Consider the following 25533-nt stretch of genomic DNA (forward strand, 5'->3'; position numbering starts at 1 on the left):
CAATTATGTCAAGCTCCCTTCTTGCTAGGAGATCAAGTAACTGAGTGTAGAAGCAAGGGACAAAATAACAACAGAAACCAAACCTGTGATCATAGGCAGTATTTAGTGAGATTGTGCTGCTGCACAGAGCAGCCTGTCATTCATTGACTATCTCCCAGGAAAACTCTTTAAACAGAAACAGGCTTCATCACTAGCTGTCGCTGCAGCCCGCTGTTCTATAACTGTTGGCATGACAACCATATTTCCTTTTAAAAAAAAATCTAGAAGGAGGAGTTTCCTTCCTGATCTACAAAGCATTTATATTCTGGAAGTATTTCATGCTCTAGCAGATTCTGTCCCTGCACCACTTCTAACCGAACTGCAAAATACTTTCCTGGTTCCCATGGCATATTATTTTTGAGAGGGGTCATCTGCTAAGAATTTGCCTGAGACAGGCTTCAAGAAACAGAGGATTTATTTGAGTAGGTAAAAGACCCTTAAGACTATTGCATCTGGTTTCAGCTTCTCATGCAATTTAATTGCTAGCTAGGTGACATAAATAAAGTCGTAGTCTCTAGCTGTCCTTGTTAATTTGAAATAGCTTTATATGCTTGCCAGGGAAACATACCTGAGTACAAAATTAACAGCATCTCATTTATGTCAGGCAGACATGTAAAAGAAATGCTTGTTTTGCTGATCTAAAAATTGTGAGTGAAATTCATGCATTTTGTTTGTAATTAGTCAGTCTTACCTAAAGAAAACAGTGCTGGCTTTCACTCCTACAGAATATCTGATGAGTACTGTTTAACATAGTCACGACATAATTGTTGTTTATGTTTACTTAAAGTTACATGGTATGATAAATCAAACTACCTAGCAGGAAAAAATTTTGGTGTTTCCTCATCAACTGGAACTTAAACTTTTTGATTTTACACACTTTCTGTTAACAGGTTTGATAGCGGAGATAGTAAATTTGGGTCAATTTGTTGGTACAACTTGGTGTAAATTACTAAAAGTTTTCGAGTAGGTTTGTGTTTCCTTAGAGAGCTTCAGTTCTATATATATAACTAAAGAATCAATCCTAGAAAGGTATTTTAAGACATATTTTTGTAAACTAGGGTAGTGGAATTTGATTTTACAGTAGTGCTTTGCTGATGCTTAGGGCCAGACACAGACACCAACTTAAGGGATAGTGTAGTTTACTATAGTGCAAAACTGCAAAGAATCACGAAAGGATGAGCTAAGCAATGCTCTAATCTAATCATTACTATAAAAATGCCTATAGTTATTAAGAAAGGTTACAGATACCCTACTTTACCCTTCCTCCAGATCTACATATCAACCTAGAGAAGGTGTCACAGTGAAGGACTGGAGAACCGTGCCCCCCAGCAGCTGGGAAATCCTGCGGTGCATCCATCTATGCAGGCAGTGAGGCTTCTGACTTTGCTGTGAGAGTTGCCCAGCTTTTATAATAAGCAAGCTACCATTACTTCTAATACAGAAACATCAGGTTTTACCCTCCTATTGGGTTTCTCCCAAAGCCTGGCAGGGCTCAAAGAGGAACCAAGGGAGTTGTCTTTGGTCCTCCGCCCACAAACAAGGCCAAATTTAGCCTTGTCCTGTTTCTAAGGTAAATAAGTGTTTCACCAATGATGTAGGTACATATATCATATTGCTAATAATGCTTCACCAATTAATGGATACATATAACTTTTGGGTGGAGTGTTCATCTAGAGGTCAGCTTTGGCACAGGGCCTGTTTTTTAGGCCTTCCTACATTAAGTACCTGTGTGTAGAATTAGGATTGCGGTCTGTAGTTGTTTTAATCCGTATTGGAGGCTGAAATTCATAGAAGGAGGGGGGAAAAAAAAGTTTTTACCCAGTGGATAGTTTATCTGCATAGTTCATGTATGTAATACCCCTGCACCTCTGGTTTTCTCTCTTTGTTTCTACTCTATAACATTTCTGGTTGCAATTGCAAAGTTTCCGAGTTGCTGCTAAACCTGTTTCACAATCAAGTAAGTAAGTATTTGTGCAGGACGTTTAAAGAAAAACATATTTTGATCTAAACACTGCTCTGTAGTATTGAATTGCAGATGCAATTGAATTTGTTAAGCTCTGCGGGAAAACAAGTCACATGTAAAAGGCTGTTACTGGAAGATTAAAAAGTCCGCCATCCTAGGGTGTTGTCTATTTTGTGACCAGTAATCATCAGAATGCTCCAGGTACTATTTTCTAATATTCAGTGTGAGGCTAATAAGTTTTATGCATGTGGAAGCTGCTTTTTGAAAGGTAATAAAATTGGACATGACTTCAAGGCCTCACTGAGCCATTTTTGTATTTGGTATACTTGCTATCTATCTTTCATGTCCTTTTCATTGAATTCAATTCAGAATGTACTTAAGAAAAAGAAAAAAGGGTACTTTCACATTGCAGTGAAATTAAAACTAGTGAATCAGAAAGGGTATTTTCTTGATTTTTCATGGATGAGAGGGAATTTAAATGCATTTACCTGATAGCTTTAGTTCACTATTTTGGCAGGATAGCTTTGTTAGTTTCTAAGGGAAAGAGCCTGATCACGCTGGGTGACTTTCTCAGAAATTCTCTTGTCTTTTCTCAGAATGTGGAATCAGGGTCAAGAGTATTAATTTTGGAAACTAAAAAAAGTACTTTGAAATGCTTCTTAAATACTTCAGAGATCTTCTCCATAAAGAAATTTTATTCTTTGATTTTTTTTTTGTGTGTGTGTGAGAAAGACTTCAAGTCAGGAAATCTGAACAGTTGTTTATGAGGAGTACCTACCAGTAATACAGTGTCATATTTTCATAGGATTCTTTTTATTTCATGATGATTTTGACTATACAATGTTACATGTAAAGTACCATAACACATATTAGCGTGCCTTGAAGTGGAATTATGCATCTTTTCTCCTCTAGAAAACCTTAAATAATAATGCCAAATAAGTGCTTATAAAAAATGTGGGGAGTACTGTTAGCATTAGAGTAAAATAAACTTAATTTTCTTTGAAATAGCTGTATCTCTGACATGGTTTATATAGCCTGAAAGTTGTGAGTTAAAAATCTGGGTTTCATGTTTTGTTATATTATTACTGTTTCAAGTGCAAAATTTTTCTTAAGAAGAATTAGTCCCTGTGGTTAAGATGCCAGAAATATTCCTTACATGGAAGTTCAAAATTCCAATCAACTGCCTAAAGGAGATTGAGGGGAGATGTCATTGCAGTTATAGCTTTGTTGTGAGGGGAAGAGGAGGGGCAGGCACTATCTCTTCTCTGTGGTGACCAGTGGCTGGACTGGAGGGAATGGCCTGAAGTTGTGTCAGGAGAGGTTTAGGTTGGGTATTCAGAAAAGGTTCTTCACCCAGAAGGTGTTTGCATACTGGAAGAGACTCCTCAGGAAAGTGGTTACCAAGCCTGACAGAGTTCAAACAGCATTTGCACAATGCTCTCAGGCACATGGTGTGATTTTTCTGGTGCTCCTGTGCAGGCCAGGAGTTAGAACTCTTCCAACTCAGGATATGCTATGATTCTAAAACTGAAACAAAAAGACCTGTGAAGTAATTCACAAAACCCGCATGAACCAAAGTCTGCATTGGAGGTCTAAAGCATTGTTGTTGCTGGGGGTGTATGACAATGGAACAAGAAGCAGCAAGCATTTTAATTTTGGGTCCAGTGCATTGTTATGTTCTCTGACATGACTTGAAAGTAACAATGATGGATGATACGATATCTAACCTTCTGTCACCTTAAGTTTTTTAATAAAGGCATTACATTTTCACATGTTGATTTGCATTTGTGACATGGGTAAGTTACCCATACCTTCAAAGTGTATATAATGGCCAAAGTATTTTATTCACTCTGTGAAAAGGGAGCCACTTAATATTTTGCCTTGTCATCAGAGGCAAATTGTGAGACCTTTATTGTAAAAGGCCATCTTCTGAAGGTAGACCTGAGCAGGTGATGGAAGGCTTTTATGCTGATGTTTTTTATGCACTATGCATACAGGCAAAATAATTCTTCTCATAGATTGGTGTGTGTATGCAGAGCTCTGCTTCTTCTATAGAAACTACTTCTATAGCAACTTAAAGGATAGCAATTTGTCTTTTCTTGTAAGTAAACAGGTATGGAAGTACTAACTTAACAGATATGGAAGAACACAGAGGTTTCAGTCTGAATTTCTCAAAAACTATTCAGCTGATGCTTAGGCATGTTGTGACTGGCAGTTAGCTTCTTTAGTCATCCTGAAATACCCTGCTTGTTGAGTACAGTAGTGTACTTACTTATTCTAGCAGTAAAATTTTAACCTTAAAAAAATCCTACAAAAATTTTTGAGTAACCACAACCATGTAATTTTGTCCCATACTCTGAAATTTGCATGTTTAGCAAGTTACAGATCATGGTTCCATGGCTATTCATTATGTATTCTTTCCTGATGCACCTGACATTTTTAGCTGGGTTTCAAATGCAGAACTAAGGACTTTGTTGTTGCTTACAGCCTTTCTTTAGTTTTTTTATATGCACTATACTATACTATACTATACTATACTATACTATACTATACATTATTTTGTGGAGAAACTTCATGTGCTCTTAAGTCATTGGCTTTTCAAGAATTTTTTGTATTGCTTGTAGGTAATGGTTTGTGCTCGTCAGACTGTGGTTTGCAGTGCAACTTATCCCAGAAGAACAAAAAAGCCTTCTAGACAGATACTTGTCATGTTAGATTTTTACTTCTAGGTTGTAATATGCATATTAAAGGATCAGGATCTACTGTGAGTCCTGACCTGGTCATATTACTGCAACCTTCAGGAGCATCCTGAAGACATGGAACTCACTGCATCATTGCTCAAAGGTAGCATCACAACATAATGCTTTGGTATAAAATACATAAAAGATACATATAATTTAGCTTTTTTTCAGGAAGGTTTCTAAAGTTTGATTTAGTTTAATTCCATACAGTCTCTTCCTCCAAATTCTCTATACTGGAATTGTCATAAAGGGATACCTCCTAGTATTTATTATTTAAATGCACTCTATTTCGCTAAGCAAATATTTTCCTCTTTTGTCACAGGAAGTGAGCATTCTAACCTGTTGCAATACGTTTTTGTCATATCATGCTCTCTTAACACTGTGTGCTTCCCATTCTTAATTACTTCAGAGTACCTACCTTAATAATGATAGATGTTTAAGCCAAATTTCCCATGTTATGGCAAAAATTCTTAAGCTGTTTTCTGTGAATAAGTAGATACAAGAGATCTGTGAGCATCCACTGAAAAATAATTATGCTATAATGGTTTCTGAAAGCTGTTACTTTTTTTCCCCCTTGTATTTATTTTTTGCAAGATATTTTATCTGTTTTATTTTATTTTCTCAATTTTGCTCCCATTTACTTATGTTCCACATTTTAAACTTGGAATAAAAGATATGAGATATGAGAATATGTGAATATACTTAAATATAAGAGAGAAGAAGAACATATGAAAGAAAGTAGTTGATTGTATGGCTGTTGGCAGTAGCTGAGTTTACTTCAACATACATAAAAATACCAGTTTAAGCTTTGTACTATAGGCTTCTCTTGTTATATCATGAAGAGCCATGAGTTTCAGGGCACAGAAAATTTATGTTCATCTTTAAATTAGAAGCCTCATGTTAATCTATTATTCTGTTAATCAAAAAGAGAGAAAACTTCTGCTGTTTCTCTGAGCAGTTTAGAAGATACCCCTGAATATCTGTTTAGTGAGAGGTAAATAGTTAACTTATTGTAACACTACTGATTTATCTCAAAATTTGTGATATCATGCTGGAAATCTGCTAATTATCTGTTTGTGTTTTAGTCCTCACCTGTGTTGTTTCTATAACGGAAGAAAAATCATCCTGTTCTTCATAGGAAACACTCTACTAAGATGTGGTATCCTGCTGTGGAGTATGTTGCAGAACAAGAGTTTTTAATGGCTTCTTACCTTTTTCCAGTGCTTAGAATTGTCAGTTTTATCTTTACCATAGAGCAGATGCCTGTTGCTGTAAATATTTGCAGCGCTCACTAGAAGCAAATGTCCTGGAAGGAGCCAAGACTGCAGTTTCTTTGCAAAGAGGGTGTGATGAGGGTCTGATGAGGGTATAAACCCTCTCTTTATAACAGGTATTTTTCTGATTTAATTAAAAGGATCTTAGAAGATAAAGGAGACAGGGGTTTTTTTGAATGAAGAAGGGCTAAACACCTGGAAATTTTTTCAAAAATAATTTTTTAAAAATCCATTAACTCCCATTCTCAAATTGAATTTTAAAAATCTTTTTCATAAGGAAGAAAATCAAACAGAAGGAGTCTGTTTTTAGTTGTTAGCATTATGAGCTGCAAAACATCATCCACACTGCTAGTCTGTCAGTAGGTAACATTACAAAGTAAAGATTTCCTACTTTTTCCACAACAAAAAAATGTCATGTTTACAAAAAGGTAAATGTCAAGGGAAAAAAGACAAATTAATGTTGCTCAGAATTACCCAGAAGCCTGCAACAGTAACAGTATTTTGTGAAATGTGAGATAAAACACAGCTGTAAATACTTGCCTCAGAACTTGGAAAAGATGCCATCCTGAATAACTATTTATTTACTAGTAGTCGGATATAAGTGTGTTTCTGATTGGTTTTGTATGCATAATCTCCCTTGTAAAACAAACAATGCCTTAACCTTAGTGGGAGATGATAAATCCTTGGAATGCTGAATTCCTCTTTGTTCTTGGTTTCGGATGTGGTTATTATTGATGAGTATTTCCATAACTTCATTGCAGCATATTTCCTCCTCTTCTGGGACATTTGCCTGTGAGCCTAAATGGAATGTAGGTGCTAACAGAAATACTACTAAATTAAACTTTGTTCATGAGTTCTAAACCAATTCATGAACTATTTTAGCAAATCATTAAAAATTAAATTTAAAAATTACCTCAGAAGAACAACAGGGCAATAAATCCCTTTAGTAAAAAACTTATTTTAGACCAAAGAAGGAAGGAAATTCTGAAAGCCAAGCCCTCAGTAAAAGCTAAGCTTTTACCTACTACTATTTTCCTTCTAAACTTTTGAGATGCTCGGGAAATAAACATCTGTTCTCGCACAGAAACTTGTTTAGTGCTGACTAAATTCCAAACTTATTCTTTTAAAGGAATTTAGGAAAAAAATGATAAAAGTAATCACCACCACCACCCCCTGGCACCCACCTTTTCCTGATGCCCATCAGAAAAGGTGATTTTCTCATGCAATTAACTTTCCTTGCCCTTGTCTAGGGAAGATAATGTACTTGTTTAAGAAAAAGTGTAACTCTAGTACCAATTATCTCACAATGCCTTTGTCAATATAGAGTTCTCTACACTCCTGTAGTAGGATTTCCTGAATCAAAATTCTTAATAAGGCTGATAAAATTAAAAAAAGGGGGAAACCTTCCCTATTTTCACTTCCTTACTGAGTAACACCAGTCAGTAAATGCTCCAGATTCTTGTCTACACAGGATTCTGCATCTTTGTCTCTGACATAGTGAACAAGATAAAGGGGAAAAAATGAGGCATCTCTATCATGGCTTAGATTTTACTTCAAGATGGATTGCTTGTGAATTCGAAGCTGGGAAACATGCCTGCAGTATTTTCATTACAGTCTTCCAATGTCTTTCTTAAGTTAGTTATATCTCATTCAGTCTCTCAATTTTACTTCCAATCATACTTCCAAAGATACCTGCAACTGTTTCCAGTAGCAGTCTGTTAACGATATTTAGTCTTTGAGTTATCAATTTGCTCTTCATTTAGTTTGAACTAAATGAAGGCAATCTGAAATACTCAGGATACCTTGTACTTCAGAAATGCTATTGTAAGATCCCTTTTGTTTGTTTATCATCTGGAAATTTTCCTGCCTAATATTTCACAAGTCCATTATAAATTGTCCTCCAGTTATGAACGAGAGAATTTTTTCCCCTGTGTTCAGGAGTAGGTTTGTTATTATTACTGTGTGTGACAAGAATTCTTCCACAGGTTATCTAGCTTTCTAAAATGATGGGAAGAAAGTTTGGGAAGCACAGACCAAAAACCCCACCACAACAAAACAGTTCAGTGATAAAGAGTGAGAGGATGATATCAATAGTTTTGGCGTAGAGTTATTTTAGATTCCTCTCCCATCTTTCTGTTGCTCCTAGGGGAGGTTGGGTTGGTCAAGAGGTTTTTAAAATTAAGTCTTCTTAGCAAGACATTCTGAAAACTGTAGAAGACAATTACAGACCTGTAGATCTTTTCAGAGTGTGGCTAAGTAAATGCAGACCACAGAATAGTGATGATTTTTGGGTAGTTTCAACATTCAGGGTCTTCACACAGTGAGTATGTATTTTCTTAGTGCTCTGATTGGTTTAGCAAAGTATCTTTATAGTCAGCATGATACAGTTGTTTCTTTCTATAACCCAATTCCTTCCCTTTAATGGCGCATTACCATGGTGCTCGCTGAGCAGACAAGCAGTGGGGTCCTGGTATCATGAGTAGTTAATTGTGCTCTTCAATTTCTCTGTCCCCAAAGTTTTTGAAAATCTCATTGCTGAAAATCAGCTTGAGGAGTTCCATTTAAAATCACTGTTTGCCTTTTCAGGGAGGGACAAATGAGACTAATTAGAGATTTTTTTTTTTCTTTTTAACAAGATTTCACTTTTGACCAGAAGAAAATTTTATGTGCTTATCAGTGGGTTTTGTCATAATTAGGAGAGAGTTTATCAGTGCTGGTTTTTCATGATGTTTACTTAATAATTATCATATTAAAGATGAAGCTTCAGCATTAAGATATCTTATATCAAGATGAAAAATTAGGGTATTTGACCTGAAAAAAATTTTCTCAGACCCAAAAGAAAACACTTTGATCCTATTAATATTATAATTAATTACCTTTTTTTTTAATATTATGCTTTGTTGCTTTGGTTGAGGCCATTTCTCTATAAAGATAACTGATATTTTTGCGTGGTTATGTCAAAGTGTTTTGTCATCAGTCTTTGAATCAAAATTTACGAAAAACCTATAATTTACATTATTGTTCTCCTTTGTGTCTAACTTATTATAGGCAGCTGGAGTTTCAGTGGAGATAATTGGGAAACTATTAATAATTTTCAAATGGAAAACAGAAAACAGTCTGTTTCTCCCACTCCTTAAAAAGATTGTAGTTTCAGTGATGTGACGAGACAGACTCTAGCTTGGTGAATGTATGGCTGAAGAACTCATTTACCATATTTGGTGGAATTCATCCTGTCTGAGAAGACTATGTATTACAAGTTGATACTTTTTTGCGATAATTGCAATTTGAGTTTTTAGAAAAAACAATACTTCAATGAAAGCAAGTTAAAACTGCATGTAATCACAAATTCTTTGCCTTTGACAGATTGTGGTCTATATTCTGTTTTAGTTTAGTCTCAGAAAAACTAGACTGGTTAATCTCTTGTGCAGTAATACCCAACAAAGAGAGGAAATTGAATTAAAATAATTCTTCACCAACTTTTAAAATTATTTTCAGGTATTTATTGATTGCACTGTTGATAGAATATCTTAAGCCCTTTAATCTAATTGTCAAGTGTTAAAGGCATTTTTTCTCACAGTCTTTATCTAGTATACTGACCTCTATGTTGTTGCATGGCAAGATACAATTATGATGCAAGGCTCTGTTGTACAGAGCCAAGAAACAATTCTAATGTGAAAATTAGAAACAGTCCCAGATGTCAGGAATTTTCATTGGTAAAAAATTAGGCAAGAGAACTGGATTTTGAAGAGATCTGTTTAAGAATGTGAACTGCAGTGTGAAAAGTTGCAATCTTCATGGGTTGCCAGATTTAATCTGAGAACAAATGTAAAATAGAGAATGGTAGGATTTCAGACAGAGCAAGACAGAAAAAATAAAAACAAAACCAAAAAACCAAAAACAACAACAACAACAAAAAAATCAAAAAAAAACCAAACCCCAGGGAAACTTCTCTTGAATGGCAGTACAATATTCCAGGAAGGATCATGTTGAAGAGGGAAATTGGTAAGGCTAAGTCGATGTCATTTTAGGATTTTTGGTGTTTATTGTCAGATGTCCCTAAGGTTCTTTTCTTCCTTTCTTCTCTTCTTATGTGGTAAATGTGAACTTCATTTTGCAAAGCAGTCATCTGCTGTTCATTACTGCACTACTGACATGTTTTTTAGTTTTAAGTGCTTAGCAGCCCTTCACCTTAGTTCTTTTGGCCAGTAATCAGTAAAATGCCCTGTTAAGTTATTTGCTGTTCCCAAAAAAGCTCATTCTTTTGGAGATTTTGTATGATTGGTTTAGTATTTATGTTCAGGGATTTGGTAAGATGGTGTGGGTTTTTTCTGTTCACCTATTTTTAAGTGCTTTCTCTTGAAATATGAGTTTAATTAGCATGCTAGGTTATTTCTTCACATGATAATTTTAGTTAGAATTGATGTCTTTTAACTTTGCTAGTTGGAGAGGCACAGGGCATTGATGTTACGGGATGTGGCAAGTTCTCTGAATGTTCATCTTGTTAAGATAAAATTTGAAGAGTTTGCATGTCCTGTGCTCGTGTCCTGTTTCATCTGAACAGCTTCAAGCAGACTTATTAAATGGCTCTGTGCCGCTTCTACTCTGTGTCCAGTTTTTAGACTATATGTAGTACCAATAGCTTTCACTATGTCTCAGTTTTCTAGCTACCTAGCTGTCTTCAGTCAAAGGAAAAATAATTATGTGCTGCAGTGTTTTACCATCTAAATGAGAAAGGCCTTAAACACCAAAGCTGATATTATATGAGCATCGCCGTTGAGTCATTCTGCGACCACATTTGAGTTACCTGATTCCTGTAAATTTATTTTAAAACATATTAGTTGTGTAAGGCCTACACAACTATTCACTTGCAGAACATAGTTGTGAAACAAAACTTAGCTGTTAGTACTAAATCCTTATTTGCATCTGTAATTTTGAATTGAAAAGGTGTTGAGTCACAGTGCTGTATCATCGCTGGCAGAAGAATACATGTGTGGTATCCTGTCTTTCAAATGGAGAAAAGAAACAGTTTGCATTTTATCCTTACTTTGTTTCTGTTTGGAGCTCATGTAGCAATGTTGTAATGATGTTCCCTAACAATACTTCCACCTCAAAACAACTCTTCTTTAGGAAAGATGAAAATCTTAATTGCAAGCAGCAATAGGGAGACAGAGTGTCTCAGAAGTAACTTCTGCTTGCCTCCTGAAAAATACGTATTTGTTGTTGGGAGGTGGAAGCTTGTTTTTGGAGGAAAACAGTTTGATTTCTTTAATCCATGATAAGTGTGCTCTTGCCTCTTTAGAAATGAAATTGGTTTGTGTACATGGACTAGGTTACAGCAATATGAGTCAGAAAAACAGGAACATTTTGTCAGTACAGAACTTAACACAGGATCCTCATATTTCACTGGCGTATTTGCCTTTCATGAGATGCCTGGCAACTTACAAAATTTGATTTTACAGCTGTCTTTGAAAAAATGAGGTGTACAGGCTTCTTTTGGTACTATTTTGTCTGGTTTCCTTAATGGAAGGAAAGTGTTAAATTTTTATTCGTTATTTTATTTTCCTTGACTCGCTTGCTGTTCACCTCACTAATCCAGAGGTGTTTGAACATGGGAGATGTCTGTCTTATTTTGCACTCTCACACAGCCCATCATCTGTCAGGAACTGGAGATTTGTGACTGAGATTTGTATCATAATCGTACTGGTAAAGGTTTGGAAGGGCAATCTCTTCAGTGTGGCACTTAGGGCCTGTAATAGTAACGTTTTCTAACAAAGTGCTCAGTCAGATGAATTCACTTAATAAGTATGTTGCTGCTGATACCCACATGCTTGGATCATGTGTGTAGGCTTGTGCACAGAGCAGTAACCTATCTGCTGGTAATTGATTCATGTGATACAGTTTTAAGCCTTCTTTTGAGACAGAATAAAGCATATAGGTTTCGCTTTAAATGTCATTATTTATGTACAAAATACAAATTTGTCTCTTGAGAACAAATGCTAAGAGTTGTAGTAGCAACATTTTTTTACTGACTGTATTGTTAGAATGATTTTCAGGTGGGGTCACTAAGATCATAAAGAAAGTTATCTGAGTTTACATTGATGCGTAGAAGTTTTGAAAACTTAATATAGTAATTGATTGATATATTACTGGTTAAATAGAAAGTTTAATGTTTGATGGTAGATTTGTAATTTGCTAAGAATTCCTTTGCTACCAGTTAGCTACTAATTTTAAGAGTGCAAGTGGGGTTTTTTTAATCATTTGTCTTTATACATTGCTATATGTAATATTTTTAAAAATCCCAAATTTTCACTTCTATCTTTTCTTTTCTTTAATATTTATTTCCCAAAATACTCCCTACTCTAACCAAAAATTTTATGCAGAATTCTAAAGTGAGGTGTTATAAACTGTGATGACAAAACCACTGTGATTTCTTCCTGATGGTAGAAAATCTGTTAAGCAAACAAAAATATAAATATGTTGTGATTAAGTGAAATTTTCTGTAGGACAGAGAAATGTTAACAGAAAAAGTTAACAAAGTTAACAGAATGATTACTTAGTTTGGTTTTAATTTCTTTTAAATTTCTTTTAAATCAAAATAGATTATTGTATCAGTTTCAGTGACCAAAACTTGATCTGCTCTCTGTGAAGCAGTAGGAATACATTTTCTGTAATGAAAGCATCTCTAAAATGCATGCAAGCAATTTCAGTTTTAAAATCATACAGGAAATTGTCTAATTGTGCTATTATTATTAAAATAATATCAAGAATCAGCTAAAAATCTAATTTGAATGTTCAGAATAATAAAGGGAGAAATATGATAAGTAGTTGTCAATATTAAAACCAGCTGAAGGAGGAAGGCTTCAGGCCTTGTAGTAGGTAGAATGAAACAGCAGATTTCAGTATCCACAATCCTTTCAGTATTACATTTTCAGTAAAATAAAATTACTTGTATATGAAAACATAGCCTTTCCCCAGCTCTCTTTTTTTTCCTGATCAGCTGATGAAGAGACTAGCAGCTCGCTGCTTTGCTGGCTTGTTAATTTTATCCCCACTAACTGTGATTTCCGATAGCCGGCCTGCTGATAGTGGTAAGGTAAATATCCTTTTTCATTGCCGTCTTGAAGATTCAGTAGAACTACATCACAGGCATGTGTAGGTGTGTAACACATCAAAAGTCGGTGTTCTTCATATTTCAGTGTACAACTGAGTGCTTGAGGAGAGCAATGACATTAACTGTTGACAGCCTTGCATGCTGTATTTATTGTTAGCTTTTCTAGCTTCCAAGATATGCAGAAAATTTTTCTTTTCTTAATCTTCATTAGCCTCAGTGGTTTATAGCGCGTGTCCTGCTTTAGCCAGATGAATATTAATGAATTTGTGTACAGATTTTTTTTTCCCCTTCTTCTTTCTTCCTAACTCATCAGATCTCGAGCCTCCTTCATAGTGAATATCTGAATGCTGTGGAAGCATGATGTAAATTGTCTTTTGATTATTAAGGCCTAGTTTCAGGCTGTCTCACAGGATTCTGCTTTTGTGTTTATCTGTGGATTTGCACATCGGAGGATGCATAGGAAACAGATTTCAAAATCCCACTGTTTTTTTAAACATGCCAGGTTATTTTGTGTTGTGCATCAGGTTTTGTTTGCAAATCGTTTTTGAAGAGACATTGTACACAATTGAGAAAAATTATGTCTAGGCTGTAATCACTTTTTTATATTGATTGTTATGCTCACATGATCATAAATATTAGCTGTGTTTGGTGCCGTGGAGAAATGAAGGTAATTGCCTTAGGATTAGAGCTCTTTCAGCTACGAGAAAGGATTGATTAGCATTTGCATGTACTCAAGGCAATATTAAGAAGCAAAAGCGACAAATACCAACATTAGTTATGTTCTGAGAAAGCATTAATCAGAGAGCCTTAGTTTTAAGATTTTTTAATTTTATTTTAGTTGTTATTTTTAATTTCAGTTCTCTTATAACCTGGTATTTTTATTTATTTTCTTTTGTTTGCTTTCTCAAATCACAAAAAGTTCAGCTTATTGCTTTGTGACGTGGATCTGATAGTGTGTGTGAACAGGTTCCCTTTATTCCTAGTTAGGTTTTTTTGTAGCAATTTTTTTCCCTCTCTGTAGAGCTGCTGGGTCTGGTTAAAAGCATGCATCCAGGTAATTGAAACAATTGAAATTAGTGTTAATTGTCTGTGACTGCGTGTATGGTTTAGTTTTTGGGATGGGTTTTATGTACCCCATGTTATGGGTCCTGTTTACAGCAAACCACCATACGGTCAGTGCTTCTGCCTACTTCATGGTTCCTATTCCTGAAGAAAATGATACATTTTGAGATTAAATGAACACTTAGGTGGTTTAAAAGTTGCTTAGAAGGCTTGGAAGAGGAGCTGTTACTACATAAAGTATCTCTCTTTTGTGTGTATGCACAAAGAGCTGTGTGTGAACTGGCTTTGGGAGCTGAGCACAATTTAGACTGTCCTGTTTGAAAACATGTGGTATCAAAGTCTGTTTTGCATGGAACTGTGTAACCCAGAACTGACACTGATGTGAAAAAGTGAATGTTTTCTCTACATTTACTGAGACAATACACCAGGTCAGTATGTGTGAAATGTGATTTGATGCAGAATTCAAAGTTCAGATTAAAGAACATTAGATGATAGTGGGATCCTTAGCAAAAGTTAATGTTTGGTGTCTCTTTGATTGCTAACAGGTCAGTTTCTTTCATTCTTGTCTGTAAATAAACAGAACATTTAGAGTTTAATTATCTGCATCCCATGGAATTGCAGAGGGTTTTTATTGTTTTTAAATAGAGTTTGTTATTTGCCTTTGCAATATCTCTTTTGTTTAAAAATCATACTTTTTGAATCCATGGTTGTCAGGCAATTGAAGACGGCAATTTGGAAGAAATGGAGGAGGAAGTCCGGCTTAAAAAGCGAAAGAGACGAAGAAACGTGGATAAGGACTCTGGGAAGGATGATGGAGAGAAAGCAAAGAAAAGAAGAGGCAGACCTCCTGCAGAGAAGTTGTCGCCCAATCCACCCAAACTGACAAAACAAATGAATGCCATCATTGATACTGTGATAAACTACAAGGACAGGTGGGCTTGGAGACAGTCTATCTCTATTACATGTGCTCTCTCCCTCCCTGCTGATACCACTCTCTGCATTTTATAATGGCTTCATTTTTTCAGTCTTTAGAAAGACATGTTGACAATGTTTTCTGAAGAGTAATTCCTTGTAGGGTCTGATCCTGAAAGTCTCACACTTTGTTGAGTTTTTTTGAACACCCATCTGATAGAAAGTTGTTGAAATACAATTTTTAAAAGTAAGAAAAAAGTAAGCGTAGAGCTCCTGCATAGGAATGAAGTAATTCTGCTCAAGGTGTGTACTTAAGAACATTCAGCTTGAGCAGGATTCTCCTCCAATTTATTGAGCATGTGTTGAAATTAATCTTTTCAAAGACATGGCTACAGATTTATTAATTCAAGTTTACATGGGTCTCACAATGAAAGACTGAAAGACTGCCCAAAATGTGTAGAGCTCATATCATGAGCATTACAGCTGCCAAAAGAAAAAATACTGAAACATCAGAGATGGGAGCCTGTTTGTCAAGAAATAGCCATTTCCAGCATAAAAACATGCAAAAATAATTGGACTTCAGGGAAAAAATACTTTTTCTAATCTGAAATGTCATCTGAAGACTTCTGTTTTGCAGATTTTCCACTGCAAATCACCTATGCTTCATAAGCAAGAAATTAAGAATTAATCATAATGTCTTTGAATGAGACTTGATTGCAAGAGTTGTATTTAAACTCACTTTGTATCTGCCAAAAATCAGTAAAGCCGCCTTGTGTGCTTATCCCTTCTTTGCTGTGCATTGAATTACTTAGATAATTTAGCACCTCTTATAAACTAAGTTAATACTAAATGTATTGAGAGAAAGTAAAGAAGTATTTGCATTAGGTGACCTGCGCCTAGGTGTAGCAATGTATTTTTTGCCTGTAAACAACTTTCAGTTGCTGACTTCAAATGGCAATTTCACTCTGCCTTTTTTGCAGCTACTGTTCTAGGTCTGCATTTGTTCTAGCTCAGGGGTAGTTTGGGTGGTTGTTGTAAAACACACAGTGCTGTGATCTGTGAGTTTTTTGGGACATAACTGTTAAAATGAGCCATTCTGTGATCTGTGGGCTCTTTCTAGAGTACATCAAAAAGTATTTTATTGTATTGCAACAGCATTCATATCAACCAGCATGATGAGCAAAAAGCTGACTGCAATCTCAGTGTATTTAGCTTGCCGTGACTCTCAGTTAACAGAATAGCTGAGAAGGGAGAAGTGTTTAAGTTTAGGTATTCCAGGTAGGACTGGAAGGAAACATCTCTGAATTTTAGATCCTTGGCCTTGAACCTTCTTCTGAAACACCAAGCACTTCTGATCAGGATATTTACTTCTCACTTTTAAAATAGCAAGTAAAGTTGCTTCCACTAGCCTTCAGAAGGGAATAGCTACTGATAGTAACTGATGGCTTCTGGGGAGGTTAAAGATTTTTACCTAATGTTTGTGCCCCCAGGAAGTTCCTATCTGATTTAAGTCAAAAAAAGTTAACAGCTGAGCTATTGTGTAGTGGCAAGGCATACTGTTTCCTCTCCCTGGAGCTCACATTTATGCAAGACAAAATTACTTCCAATTGAAAAAGTGTATGGACCTCTATTCTGTAAGGAATTAAAAATACATCTTAAACTGAGCTCTTCAGTGCTGTAAGTTATAAGGAGGAGTTCCAAGTTTCTGTATTCTGATTTTTTTGTGAGAGAACATCAAACCACCTAATACTATGAAAAAGTAGAATTGCAAGTTTAGGCAGCAGGGAACTTTAAATATCTTAAAATATTTGGGGTTAACTTGCTCTAGAGTTTAATTAATATTTTCAGGATTTGCCGCGGTAGAATTAAATGGGTTTTAGGCATTGGAACCCTTCAGTTTTGTTGGGGGTTCAATGTTTGTTCAGCTCTGGGCTTTTGTGAGTGTGAAGACAATTGGGGAAAGTATAGAGAGACAGGTTAATTGGAAGAAAAGTAGGCCATGAGTTTCATCTGGGGAAAAAAAATGGGTTTCATGTATGTGGTATTTGAATGCTTGAAATCATCTTTGTCTTTAGCTTAAATCAGTGCTAAAAGATGTTCATCCTTTCTTTACGATAAGTCCAGAGGGCTCATCTGAACTATGGAGAACTGATTGTGTCCCAAAAGATGATCAGGTGATACCCATCCAAAATCTTACTGACTCAGGGCTGAGTTACTTTGTCAAAGCCAATTCTGCAATCTTTAGTGAGTTTTGTGCAGATTAAAGGCCAGCATGAAAAAAGTGGAAAGAATACATTACTAGGCTGTTAAGGCTCTCCATGCTTTGTCTCATGTTTTCCCTTGGTTTTGAGAAGAGTTGCTGTTAAATACAGAACCACATTTCTGTTATTAAAGTCTTTCTTTAAAAAAAAAAAAGATAAAAATCCATGGTGCTCACAAAAATCTGACATTCTAGTTGGCTGCTTTTCTTTGGTGACACTGTCTAATGTTGATGCAGCGAAGGATTCTCTGAGTGTTTTCCTAACTGTCTAGAACTTGACTTTAGTTGTAAATGTCTGGGGAAAAGTACCACCCTTTCCTCCCTTACTTAAAAAACATCCAACAAAATTGTCTATGTCAACGAAAGCTAAAGATTTCAGTAACACAAACAATGAGCTCTAGTAAACAGTAATTGCACAATCAAACTTAAATATGGACCAAAACTAGTTTAAACAGACATATTAGCAATATTTTAGGTAATTTTTCAGTGTGAATAAATGCAGCATATGATTCTCAAAAAAGGGAATGCAGAGGTCATTATCCCAGTACTTGTAAACCTCAGATAAAGAACTCCATGCAAGAAAATGGAAGTCAGCATTGAGGTCAATTTGCTCTTCCTACCGTGTCCTCAGTGCAATTTCAACCATTTAATTTGGATTTTTCTCTTTTATGCAGTACAGTTTAGCAGTCCTCCAATTTCCTTTTATTCCCATTGTGAATCCAAATGTGATGTTGATTTTAATGAAACATTCCATTGGCAATAAGTTTAATAGTTCGTAGAGAGCAATTTACAAGTAAATTTTCTTTTAATATTTCTAGAGAGCTAGAGACACACTGAAGGAGAAAAAACTGCAGTGAGATTTGACTTGACTGACAGCCAGCTTTAGTTTCTGAAATTACGGTATCTAGGATGTGTACCGTATAATAAGGAAAATAGTTTAAAAAGGAGAAAAAGGACAAAGATGGAGGACACTGAGAATGTTCAGTTTGCACTGCTTCAATGCCTTTGGTGTGAGAGTTGTTGAGGTCTTTGAGAAGTTGGCAGTACTTGATTCATGCAGTCTGTTTTGCATTGGATTTCAGTATGGAGTGATATGCTTCAAGATTTTCTTTATGTTAATATGCATTTCTTTATCTTCATATTTATCTGTGTTAAACTGGAAACAGATAGCTGATGCCTCAGTCTGAAGAACTGTGGGGTACATGCTCCAAATCATTAAGAAGAAAGTACTATTGAAGTCACTTCTATCTTTTTAAACTTCTTCCTGTTTCTCAGCTCATTACTCAGCTTTCAGTATCAAACCATAAAACATGTAGTGGTACTACAGATTCAGGTCCTTTTTTACTCTTCTACACTGCCATAATAGGCAAAGCTGAATTAATGTAAAATGTAGACTAGATCTGTAATGAAGCAAAAGTAGGAAAGAAAAGATGGTCAGAATCCTCTGACTTCTAGTCATCTGATCTAGTCATCTCATCTGCTCACCCACAGCAGAGAAGTTGAACTAGTTTATCTTCCAAAGTCTTTTGTGACCCAAACCGTTCTATGATTCTGTGATTTTACTAAAGCATTTTTAGGGTGCCATAGGAACATTACAAGCTAGTAGGAAAGAAAGGAGATACAATGAGTAAGCTCATTCATCTGAGTGAAAATAAGTAAAAATACCTAGCTGAAGGCACTGTTAGAAAAGTTACTGATAAACTGAAAAGGAGGTCTTGGAGAATTGGTGTTGGCATAGATCACAATATATTTATGATATGTATTAAAAATGAGGAATGTCCTGGCCAAAATTATAACATCATAGTGGTGTGTTAATCACAGCAGACTGGACACAGTTGTGTCTAGAGTAAAAGAAATGGCATGAAGTACAGTGTCTCAGAGTGCATTATACAGTACTTATCTAAATACCAAAAAATAAGAAACATTTCTTCTGTTTCAAGCGCCAGTTCAGGTGGAGCGGACAGAAGAATTACCTGAGAAATTATTGATCAAAGCCAACTATGATCCATCAATATTATCCAGACATTAGAAAACAGGAGCCTTATTGTGGCGCTATTGCCTGTGTGGATGTGGAAATACTCATTATGGGTGTATGTCATTATATGTGATACTGTTAAAACTTGTATATGGTACCTGAATGCTTTTCCATTCATGAAAGATTAGTTTACACCAAGAAAAGTGTAAGTAATTACTTCAGTTATAAGTAGCATGGGAGAGCTTTAAAAGAGGAAACAGCTTGGTTTGTTTATCCAGTCTTGAGGGGGGAAGATGGTTGCTCTCAGTAAATTCACTTGGGAGAGAAGGGAAGCATAAACACAGGAAGTGTAGAAATATGTAAAAATATAACATGGGGGTCACAAGGTTATATGACTGGAAGCATTTATTAATTCATGCAATTTATTAATTAAGAGTTCTGTAATCTTTCCATATGGAATGGTGGGACAGAAATAACTAGATAGATTTGGCCTTTGTTCCTTGATTTAAAAAGTTCTGTATGATTATTTACAATACCAAGATCCTAGATTCAGGGACTTGGAAACATTGATCCTGATTTTCCCAAGTAAAGCATCATCTTTGCAGACTCCATTTGCAATACATATTAATCTGAAATTTTGTTGCAATTACTTCTTAAACTAAGATTTAAGTGCCATTACACCCTTGTACCTTATTCTAACCTTGCAGTGTAAAGCATTTATTTAGAAGAGAGCAAGTTGCAGTGCATCAATCCAACATTATTGTCACATGTTTCTCCAGTTTCCATGCTTTTAATTTGTCTTTCCCTCCAGAACTGGGAATGCACATAGAAATTAATATCATGGAATCATATGTTATGTATGTTATGTTTCCCTGCTCAGACAGGGTCATCCCAGGGCACATGACAGAGGGTTGCTCCAGACATTACTTGAATGTCTCCAGTGAGAGAAACTCCACAGTCTCTGGGCCATCTGTTTCAGTGCATGGTCACCCGCAAGTAAAGCAGTTCTTCCTCATGTTAAGGTGAAACTTTTCTGTGCATCGGTATCTGCATATTCCCTCTCATCCTATTGCTTGACACCACCAAATCAGTTTGACACACAAAAGTAGTTTGTATGTCCACTTGAAATGCTATAACCTTTTGAAAGAAAGGGAGGGTTTTGCTGCTGATAGCTTTTCTTTCAGAATAAGGAAATTTTATGCCTCATTTGAGCCCCAGCTGCTCATCTGCATTATACACATGCAGGCTTAGTCTCCTAAACTATATTTTTTCTCTCGTGGTAGTTTGCCTCTTTATGGTTAATTTCAGAGGAAGACAAGCTGTAAGTGTAGCTTTCTTTTCCTGATTAAATAAATAGAGACAAAGAGTGATACTTCATCCTGGCAGGATTAGGGAAATGCTTGTCCCTCTGTAATTGGCACTAGTGAGGCCACACCTAAAATGCTGTGTTTTGTGCCCCTCACTTTTGAAGTGCTGGAGTGTGTCCAGAGAAGGGCAACAAAACTGGTGAAGAGTCTGGAGCACAACTCCTGTGAGAATCAGCTGAGGAAGTTGGGGAGTTTTAGCCTGGAGAAAAGGAGGCCTAGGGAACATGTTACTGCTTTCTACAGCTGCTGCCTGGAAGAGGTTCAGCCTCTTCTCCATGGTGACAAGTAACAGAACAAGAGGAAATGGCCTCAAGTTGCCCTAGAGGAGATTTCAACTGGATATTGGGAGAAACTTCATTGAAACAGTGCTCAGAGCAGGCTGCCCAGGGAAGTGGTAAAATCACTATCCTCAAGGTGTTGAGAAGGTGTGAGGCTGTGGCACTTAGTGGTAGATTGGGTGCTGGGTTAATAGTTGGACTGGATGATATTATAGGTCTTCTTCAACATAAATCTATGATTCTGTCATTCATACCTTGCAATCCTTTAACTTCCTTAGAAACCCACTGTTTTCTTCTGCCTTGCATCAGAATTTAATGTTTCCTGGGTACCAATTTGATACTACCACTAGTTTGCACTAACTTTGCATAAATATCAACAGCTGAATTCAAGAGTCCCGGGATGCTGGTTGCTCTGTTCCTTACAGTGATTTCATTTGTCCCCTACCAGCCATCTGATCTATTCATAGATTAAAAGTAAGGACTTGCATGGTGTAGCAGTTAACTTCACAAGATCTCCTCAGGTATCAGGTAGCTGTTGACCGCATTCAAATGAGGATAGAAGAAAATTGAAGGGTGGAGTTTTTGTGCCCTTTGCCTGCTTTTCAAGAGTCTACTCCTGTCTGTAGTGCTCAACATTTTGATGACACAGCTCAGGGACAGGGTATTTTCTCTGTTCGTGAAATAGATTTTATTCATAGTCTTTTCAACTATTTTCTTAAGTTGCTAGTTTTTAACTGTTTTAAAATGGAGAGTAACACAGCCATTACTGATCTAACTAGTAAATAATTATGCCAACTGGTACTCTTGGGTATTCAAACACACAAAGTAAATAATATTTACTTACATCCAAGCTCAAGTTATGGAGTACATAGCCATATGTCAAACCCAGGGATTACATATTTAACTATTTTTACCCACATCCATTTCAATGATGGGGACAGGTTTACCATGTAATGCTGTATTCAGTTCCAAAAAGAGACCTTAAACACTAATGATAATTAATCATGTCCCTACATAGCTGGGTTACTGTTGGAAGTTGCTATGTCAGCTCTTGTTATTCTCCTCCCCCACACTTTTCTTTTAAATAGCATATTTGTGAGTTGCATTTGATTTAAAGTTGTAGTTTTCAAGCCATGGTTCACTTTGTGAGCACTATGACGTGGGCAAGCATGCAGGACTCTTCACTCTGCCCGCTCTAAATTAAATTTCATTATCTGTTAAAAGTTTGAAATTTGCCAGAAATACAAGAACATACTGCAGTTTCAGCATTATAGTTATCTTTCCTTTTAATGCCAAAGGAGAAAGAGTCTTGGTAGTAGTATACTTCTAACAGGCCTGTGGCAGCTTGTTTCTGGCCAAATACTGCCAGGGAAAACAAATATAAAAAGGAGCCTCATACAAATGGGGTTCCTGCATTTCATTTCACCAAAGATGATACTGACTAAAAGGGTGGAATTATATGCTTGTATGAATCTTTATAAGCGATTTGACAGAAATTAGAGAAAATTGAAAACATTGCACACAAATCTTTTTCTAAGCAAAACCATTTTCTAAATGAGCAGTATTTCTTAATGCTGTTTTAACTTATACAGTATGCAAATGTTTTTAATGTGAGCACACATGGGACTAGCATGTTGAGCTAATGCAGTAGCAATGAACTGTCACAGTTCTTTCACAGTCAGATCTTTTAATTTATTCTGGTCCTTCTTCTTTTCAGCACGTAGCCTGCTAGTTGCTAGGCAACCATAAGTGAATTTTTTTTTTTACTGCACATGATTTTTATGTGGTGGTTGTTGTGGTTATTATTTTCTAATTACGTAAGTGAGCAAAAGGACTAAAATCAGAGTTACATTAATAATTACTGATTTTCACCTACTGTATCCACAACACAGCAATTTGAGATTGTTAGAAAAGATCCCATTTGTTTATAGTATGGATGCACGTATACAATGAGAGTGGAAGATGGTACTTCTTTGTAAGAGTAGGTTCTATAAAAATGATAGAGCAGAATAAGCTATTATTGATCTGAGTAGACAAAATCAGGCTGTAGTCTTCTGTCATGCCCTTAATGCTTTTTCTTTCATGATCATAAATGATTTTCAGTAATTAATTATATCAAGCAAAAGCTTGAGGGTTTTCTATGGCATTTTTAGCTTAATAGAACGTGTGAACAAATCATAGTTGGCTGGGTTTGCACTTGGAAAATAGAATTTTGCTGTTTAATAATTTAGGAATTGTATTTTTTCTGCAAAATACCATTTAAGTGTGGGTGTGTAAGAGAATGTGGATGTAAAAAGATAAAAGAATACAGCCTTGAGATTAAAAGCTATAATCATCGGAAACTACTTCAGTAGAACAAATAGGCTAAACATGTTTTAAAATTTGATCAAAATTAGTCTATTAGTAGCTGTTTGGTTTTTACTGAAGTAATTCTGTTCAGTATTGTACTCTGAAGCACAGTTGAAGAAACCCAGTATCACTGGTTCAGTAATTTTACTGACATAGGAATTTCTGTTACGGCTGCTGAAATAAAACGCAGCAGTGATAGTCCTTCTGTATTCCTAATCCACACTCATAGTGTACCCAGGTGCAGGCAGGAAAGTTACAGCCTGCTGTGTAATGGTGCGCAGGATACTGCTTTGTTTTGTTTTGCTTTCCTCACAATCAGTGCCTTGCATGTATAAGGTGGGCACTGATCACTTAGGAATGGCTGAATTGTCACTAGGCTTCTGTATAATGCTCCTAAGGAGTCTGAATGTTTAGCAGTATTTTATGTTCATTTTATAAACGGGGAATATAAGCTTAAATTTTAAGATACCATTTGGGCACCACAGATTCAGTTGCTGGCTTTCATAGTGTTGTATATGTTCAGAAGAAATTCCACTGATCTCAATTGCAGCTGTTACTGCTCAACACTTACCTCTATGAACCAAAAAAAAAAATCCAAATAAAAATGCAGTCTTCAAATTTCAAATTAATAGAAACACACATTAATTTAGTCAGTTGTGTAGAATGTATATATAATGCATTGCTTTTCCTTGTATTGCTTCTAGTTTCACTGTGAGAGGACAATCTGTGATGAAGACAGGTTCTGTCATGTAGCATGACACAGACACACAGGTCAGGAACAAAGCTGGTGCCTACAAATCCATTCTATAAACACTTGGACAGGGGAAGTATAAAAGTAATGAACATGTGAGTCCATACCAAAGGAGATGGCAGGTGCAGTGGCCAAAATTTCACAGTTATTTGCTTGCAGGAGAGAAATAAATAAGACTTGGCTGTGTCAGTTACCTGGCCATTGTATGCTTTTGTCTATTTCACTAACAGGGTTCTTCCCAAATAATTTAGGTCTGTTGGGTGAAGTTGCTAGTAGCTGCTACTGAGCTGCCAGTGGTCTCTGTGGGTATCCATCCCAATGGCTGTAAGTTGTAGGAGGAATACATAGACTTCACTGTCCTCTCCTAGGACAGGGGTGCACCAAAGGCCTACTGCCTTGTGTCACCTGCAGCAGCCACACCCAGGAGCATACTCAGGTGTGTGCCAGAACCTTGCTGAGACCCAGGAGGCAGCTTGGCCGCTACTGCTGAGCAGGCAAGGGCTGCTGCCGCCGCTGCTGCTGCCGCTGCTCAAGTCTTCCACAACCATACAGGATGAGACAGAGGCTTTTGGTTTCTAGGTCTGTGTTGAATGAAAAAGTAGTCTCGCGGCCTGTTGGTGTCAAAATTTCTGTGGAACAGTGCTGATTAGCAGTCTGCAATTAGAGTATTTACATTATTGTGCTCTGTGATGGAAGGAGCAGCATTGTCTCAGGACCAAACTGAGAACAATAAAAAATTGTGGATTAGGTGAGTACCAGATAGTTAGGAAATGAGGAAAATCTGTCTATTCCTTCTTGTTAATTAATCTCTCAGGTCCATAAGAAAAATAGTACCTTCTCAAATTCTGATGTTACCTGAGGCATTAAGATAGGCATACTGTATAGTAAGCATTAATTACTTCCATATAAAGGGGAGAGCTCTTGCTAGCTTTATGCTTTTTATCATCCTTATTCTCCATTGCAGAATTGCTTCAGTTAACCTTCAGTTCAGTTTTGGTTCAATGTCTGATAAGATCCTACACCACTCTGAAGGGTGGTTGCAAGAGAAAGCCCAGAGGGAAACCAGTACTTGGTAGACTTTTTGCCCAACTCCTGTGGAGTTTGATGTTCCTGAGATACTATCTGAAAATTCAGCTGAGAAAACAGGGCCTTTCTGGAGTAGCTGAGAGAGAAGGAAGCATGTGAATGTGAGCTGAGAAATGCTTGTGAATGCTGTGTGCCGTTCTTCATAGGACTGCTTTTTTCTGCTACTCTGCAAAAATTACATGCACATGGGGGAAAAAGCCCAACCAAAAACAACACAAAACCACCTATACCCATAAGTGTCATCAGCACATTTTGTCTCGAGGTGACTTGTAGCCATGTATTATTTGGAAAATGACAAATAAGAAGATTAAAAAAAGATTCTCAGTACAAAAGTGTTATAATAGCTATGAAAAGAGGATGAACAG

The 25533-nt window shown here is 36.3% G+C and overlaps 1 protein-coding gene across 6 annotated transcripts in view; it reads left to right on the plus strand.

The window, feature by feature from the left end:
* Positions 1–25533, plus strand: part of SMARCA2 (SWI/SNF related BAF chromatin remodeling complex subunit ATPase 2) — a 117508-nt gene that overhangs the window by 82618 nt on the left and 9357 nt on the right. For all 6 annotated transcript variants that reach the window (XM_084225802.1, XM_084225806.1, XM_084225805.1 and 3 more), the window contains one exon: positions 14905–15122. In XM_084225802.1, the coding sequence (XP_084081928.1) occupies positions 14905–15122 (218 nt within the window). The remainder of the gene's footprint in view (positions 1–14904; positions 15123–25533) is intronic.

This window comes from Fringilla coelebs (genome assembly GCF_963513975.1).
Source record: "Fringilla coelebs genome assembly, chromosome: Z".
Lineage (NCBI taxonomy): Eukaryota > Metazoa > Chordata > Aves > Passeriformes > Fringillidae > Fringilla > Fringilla coelebs.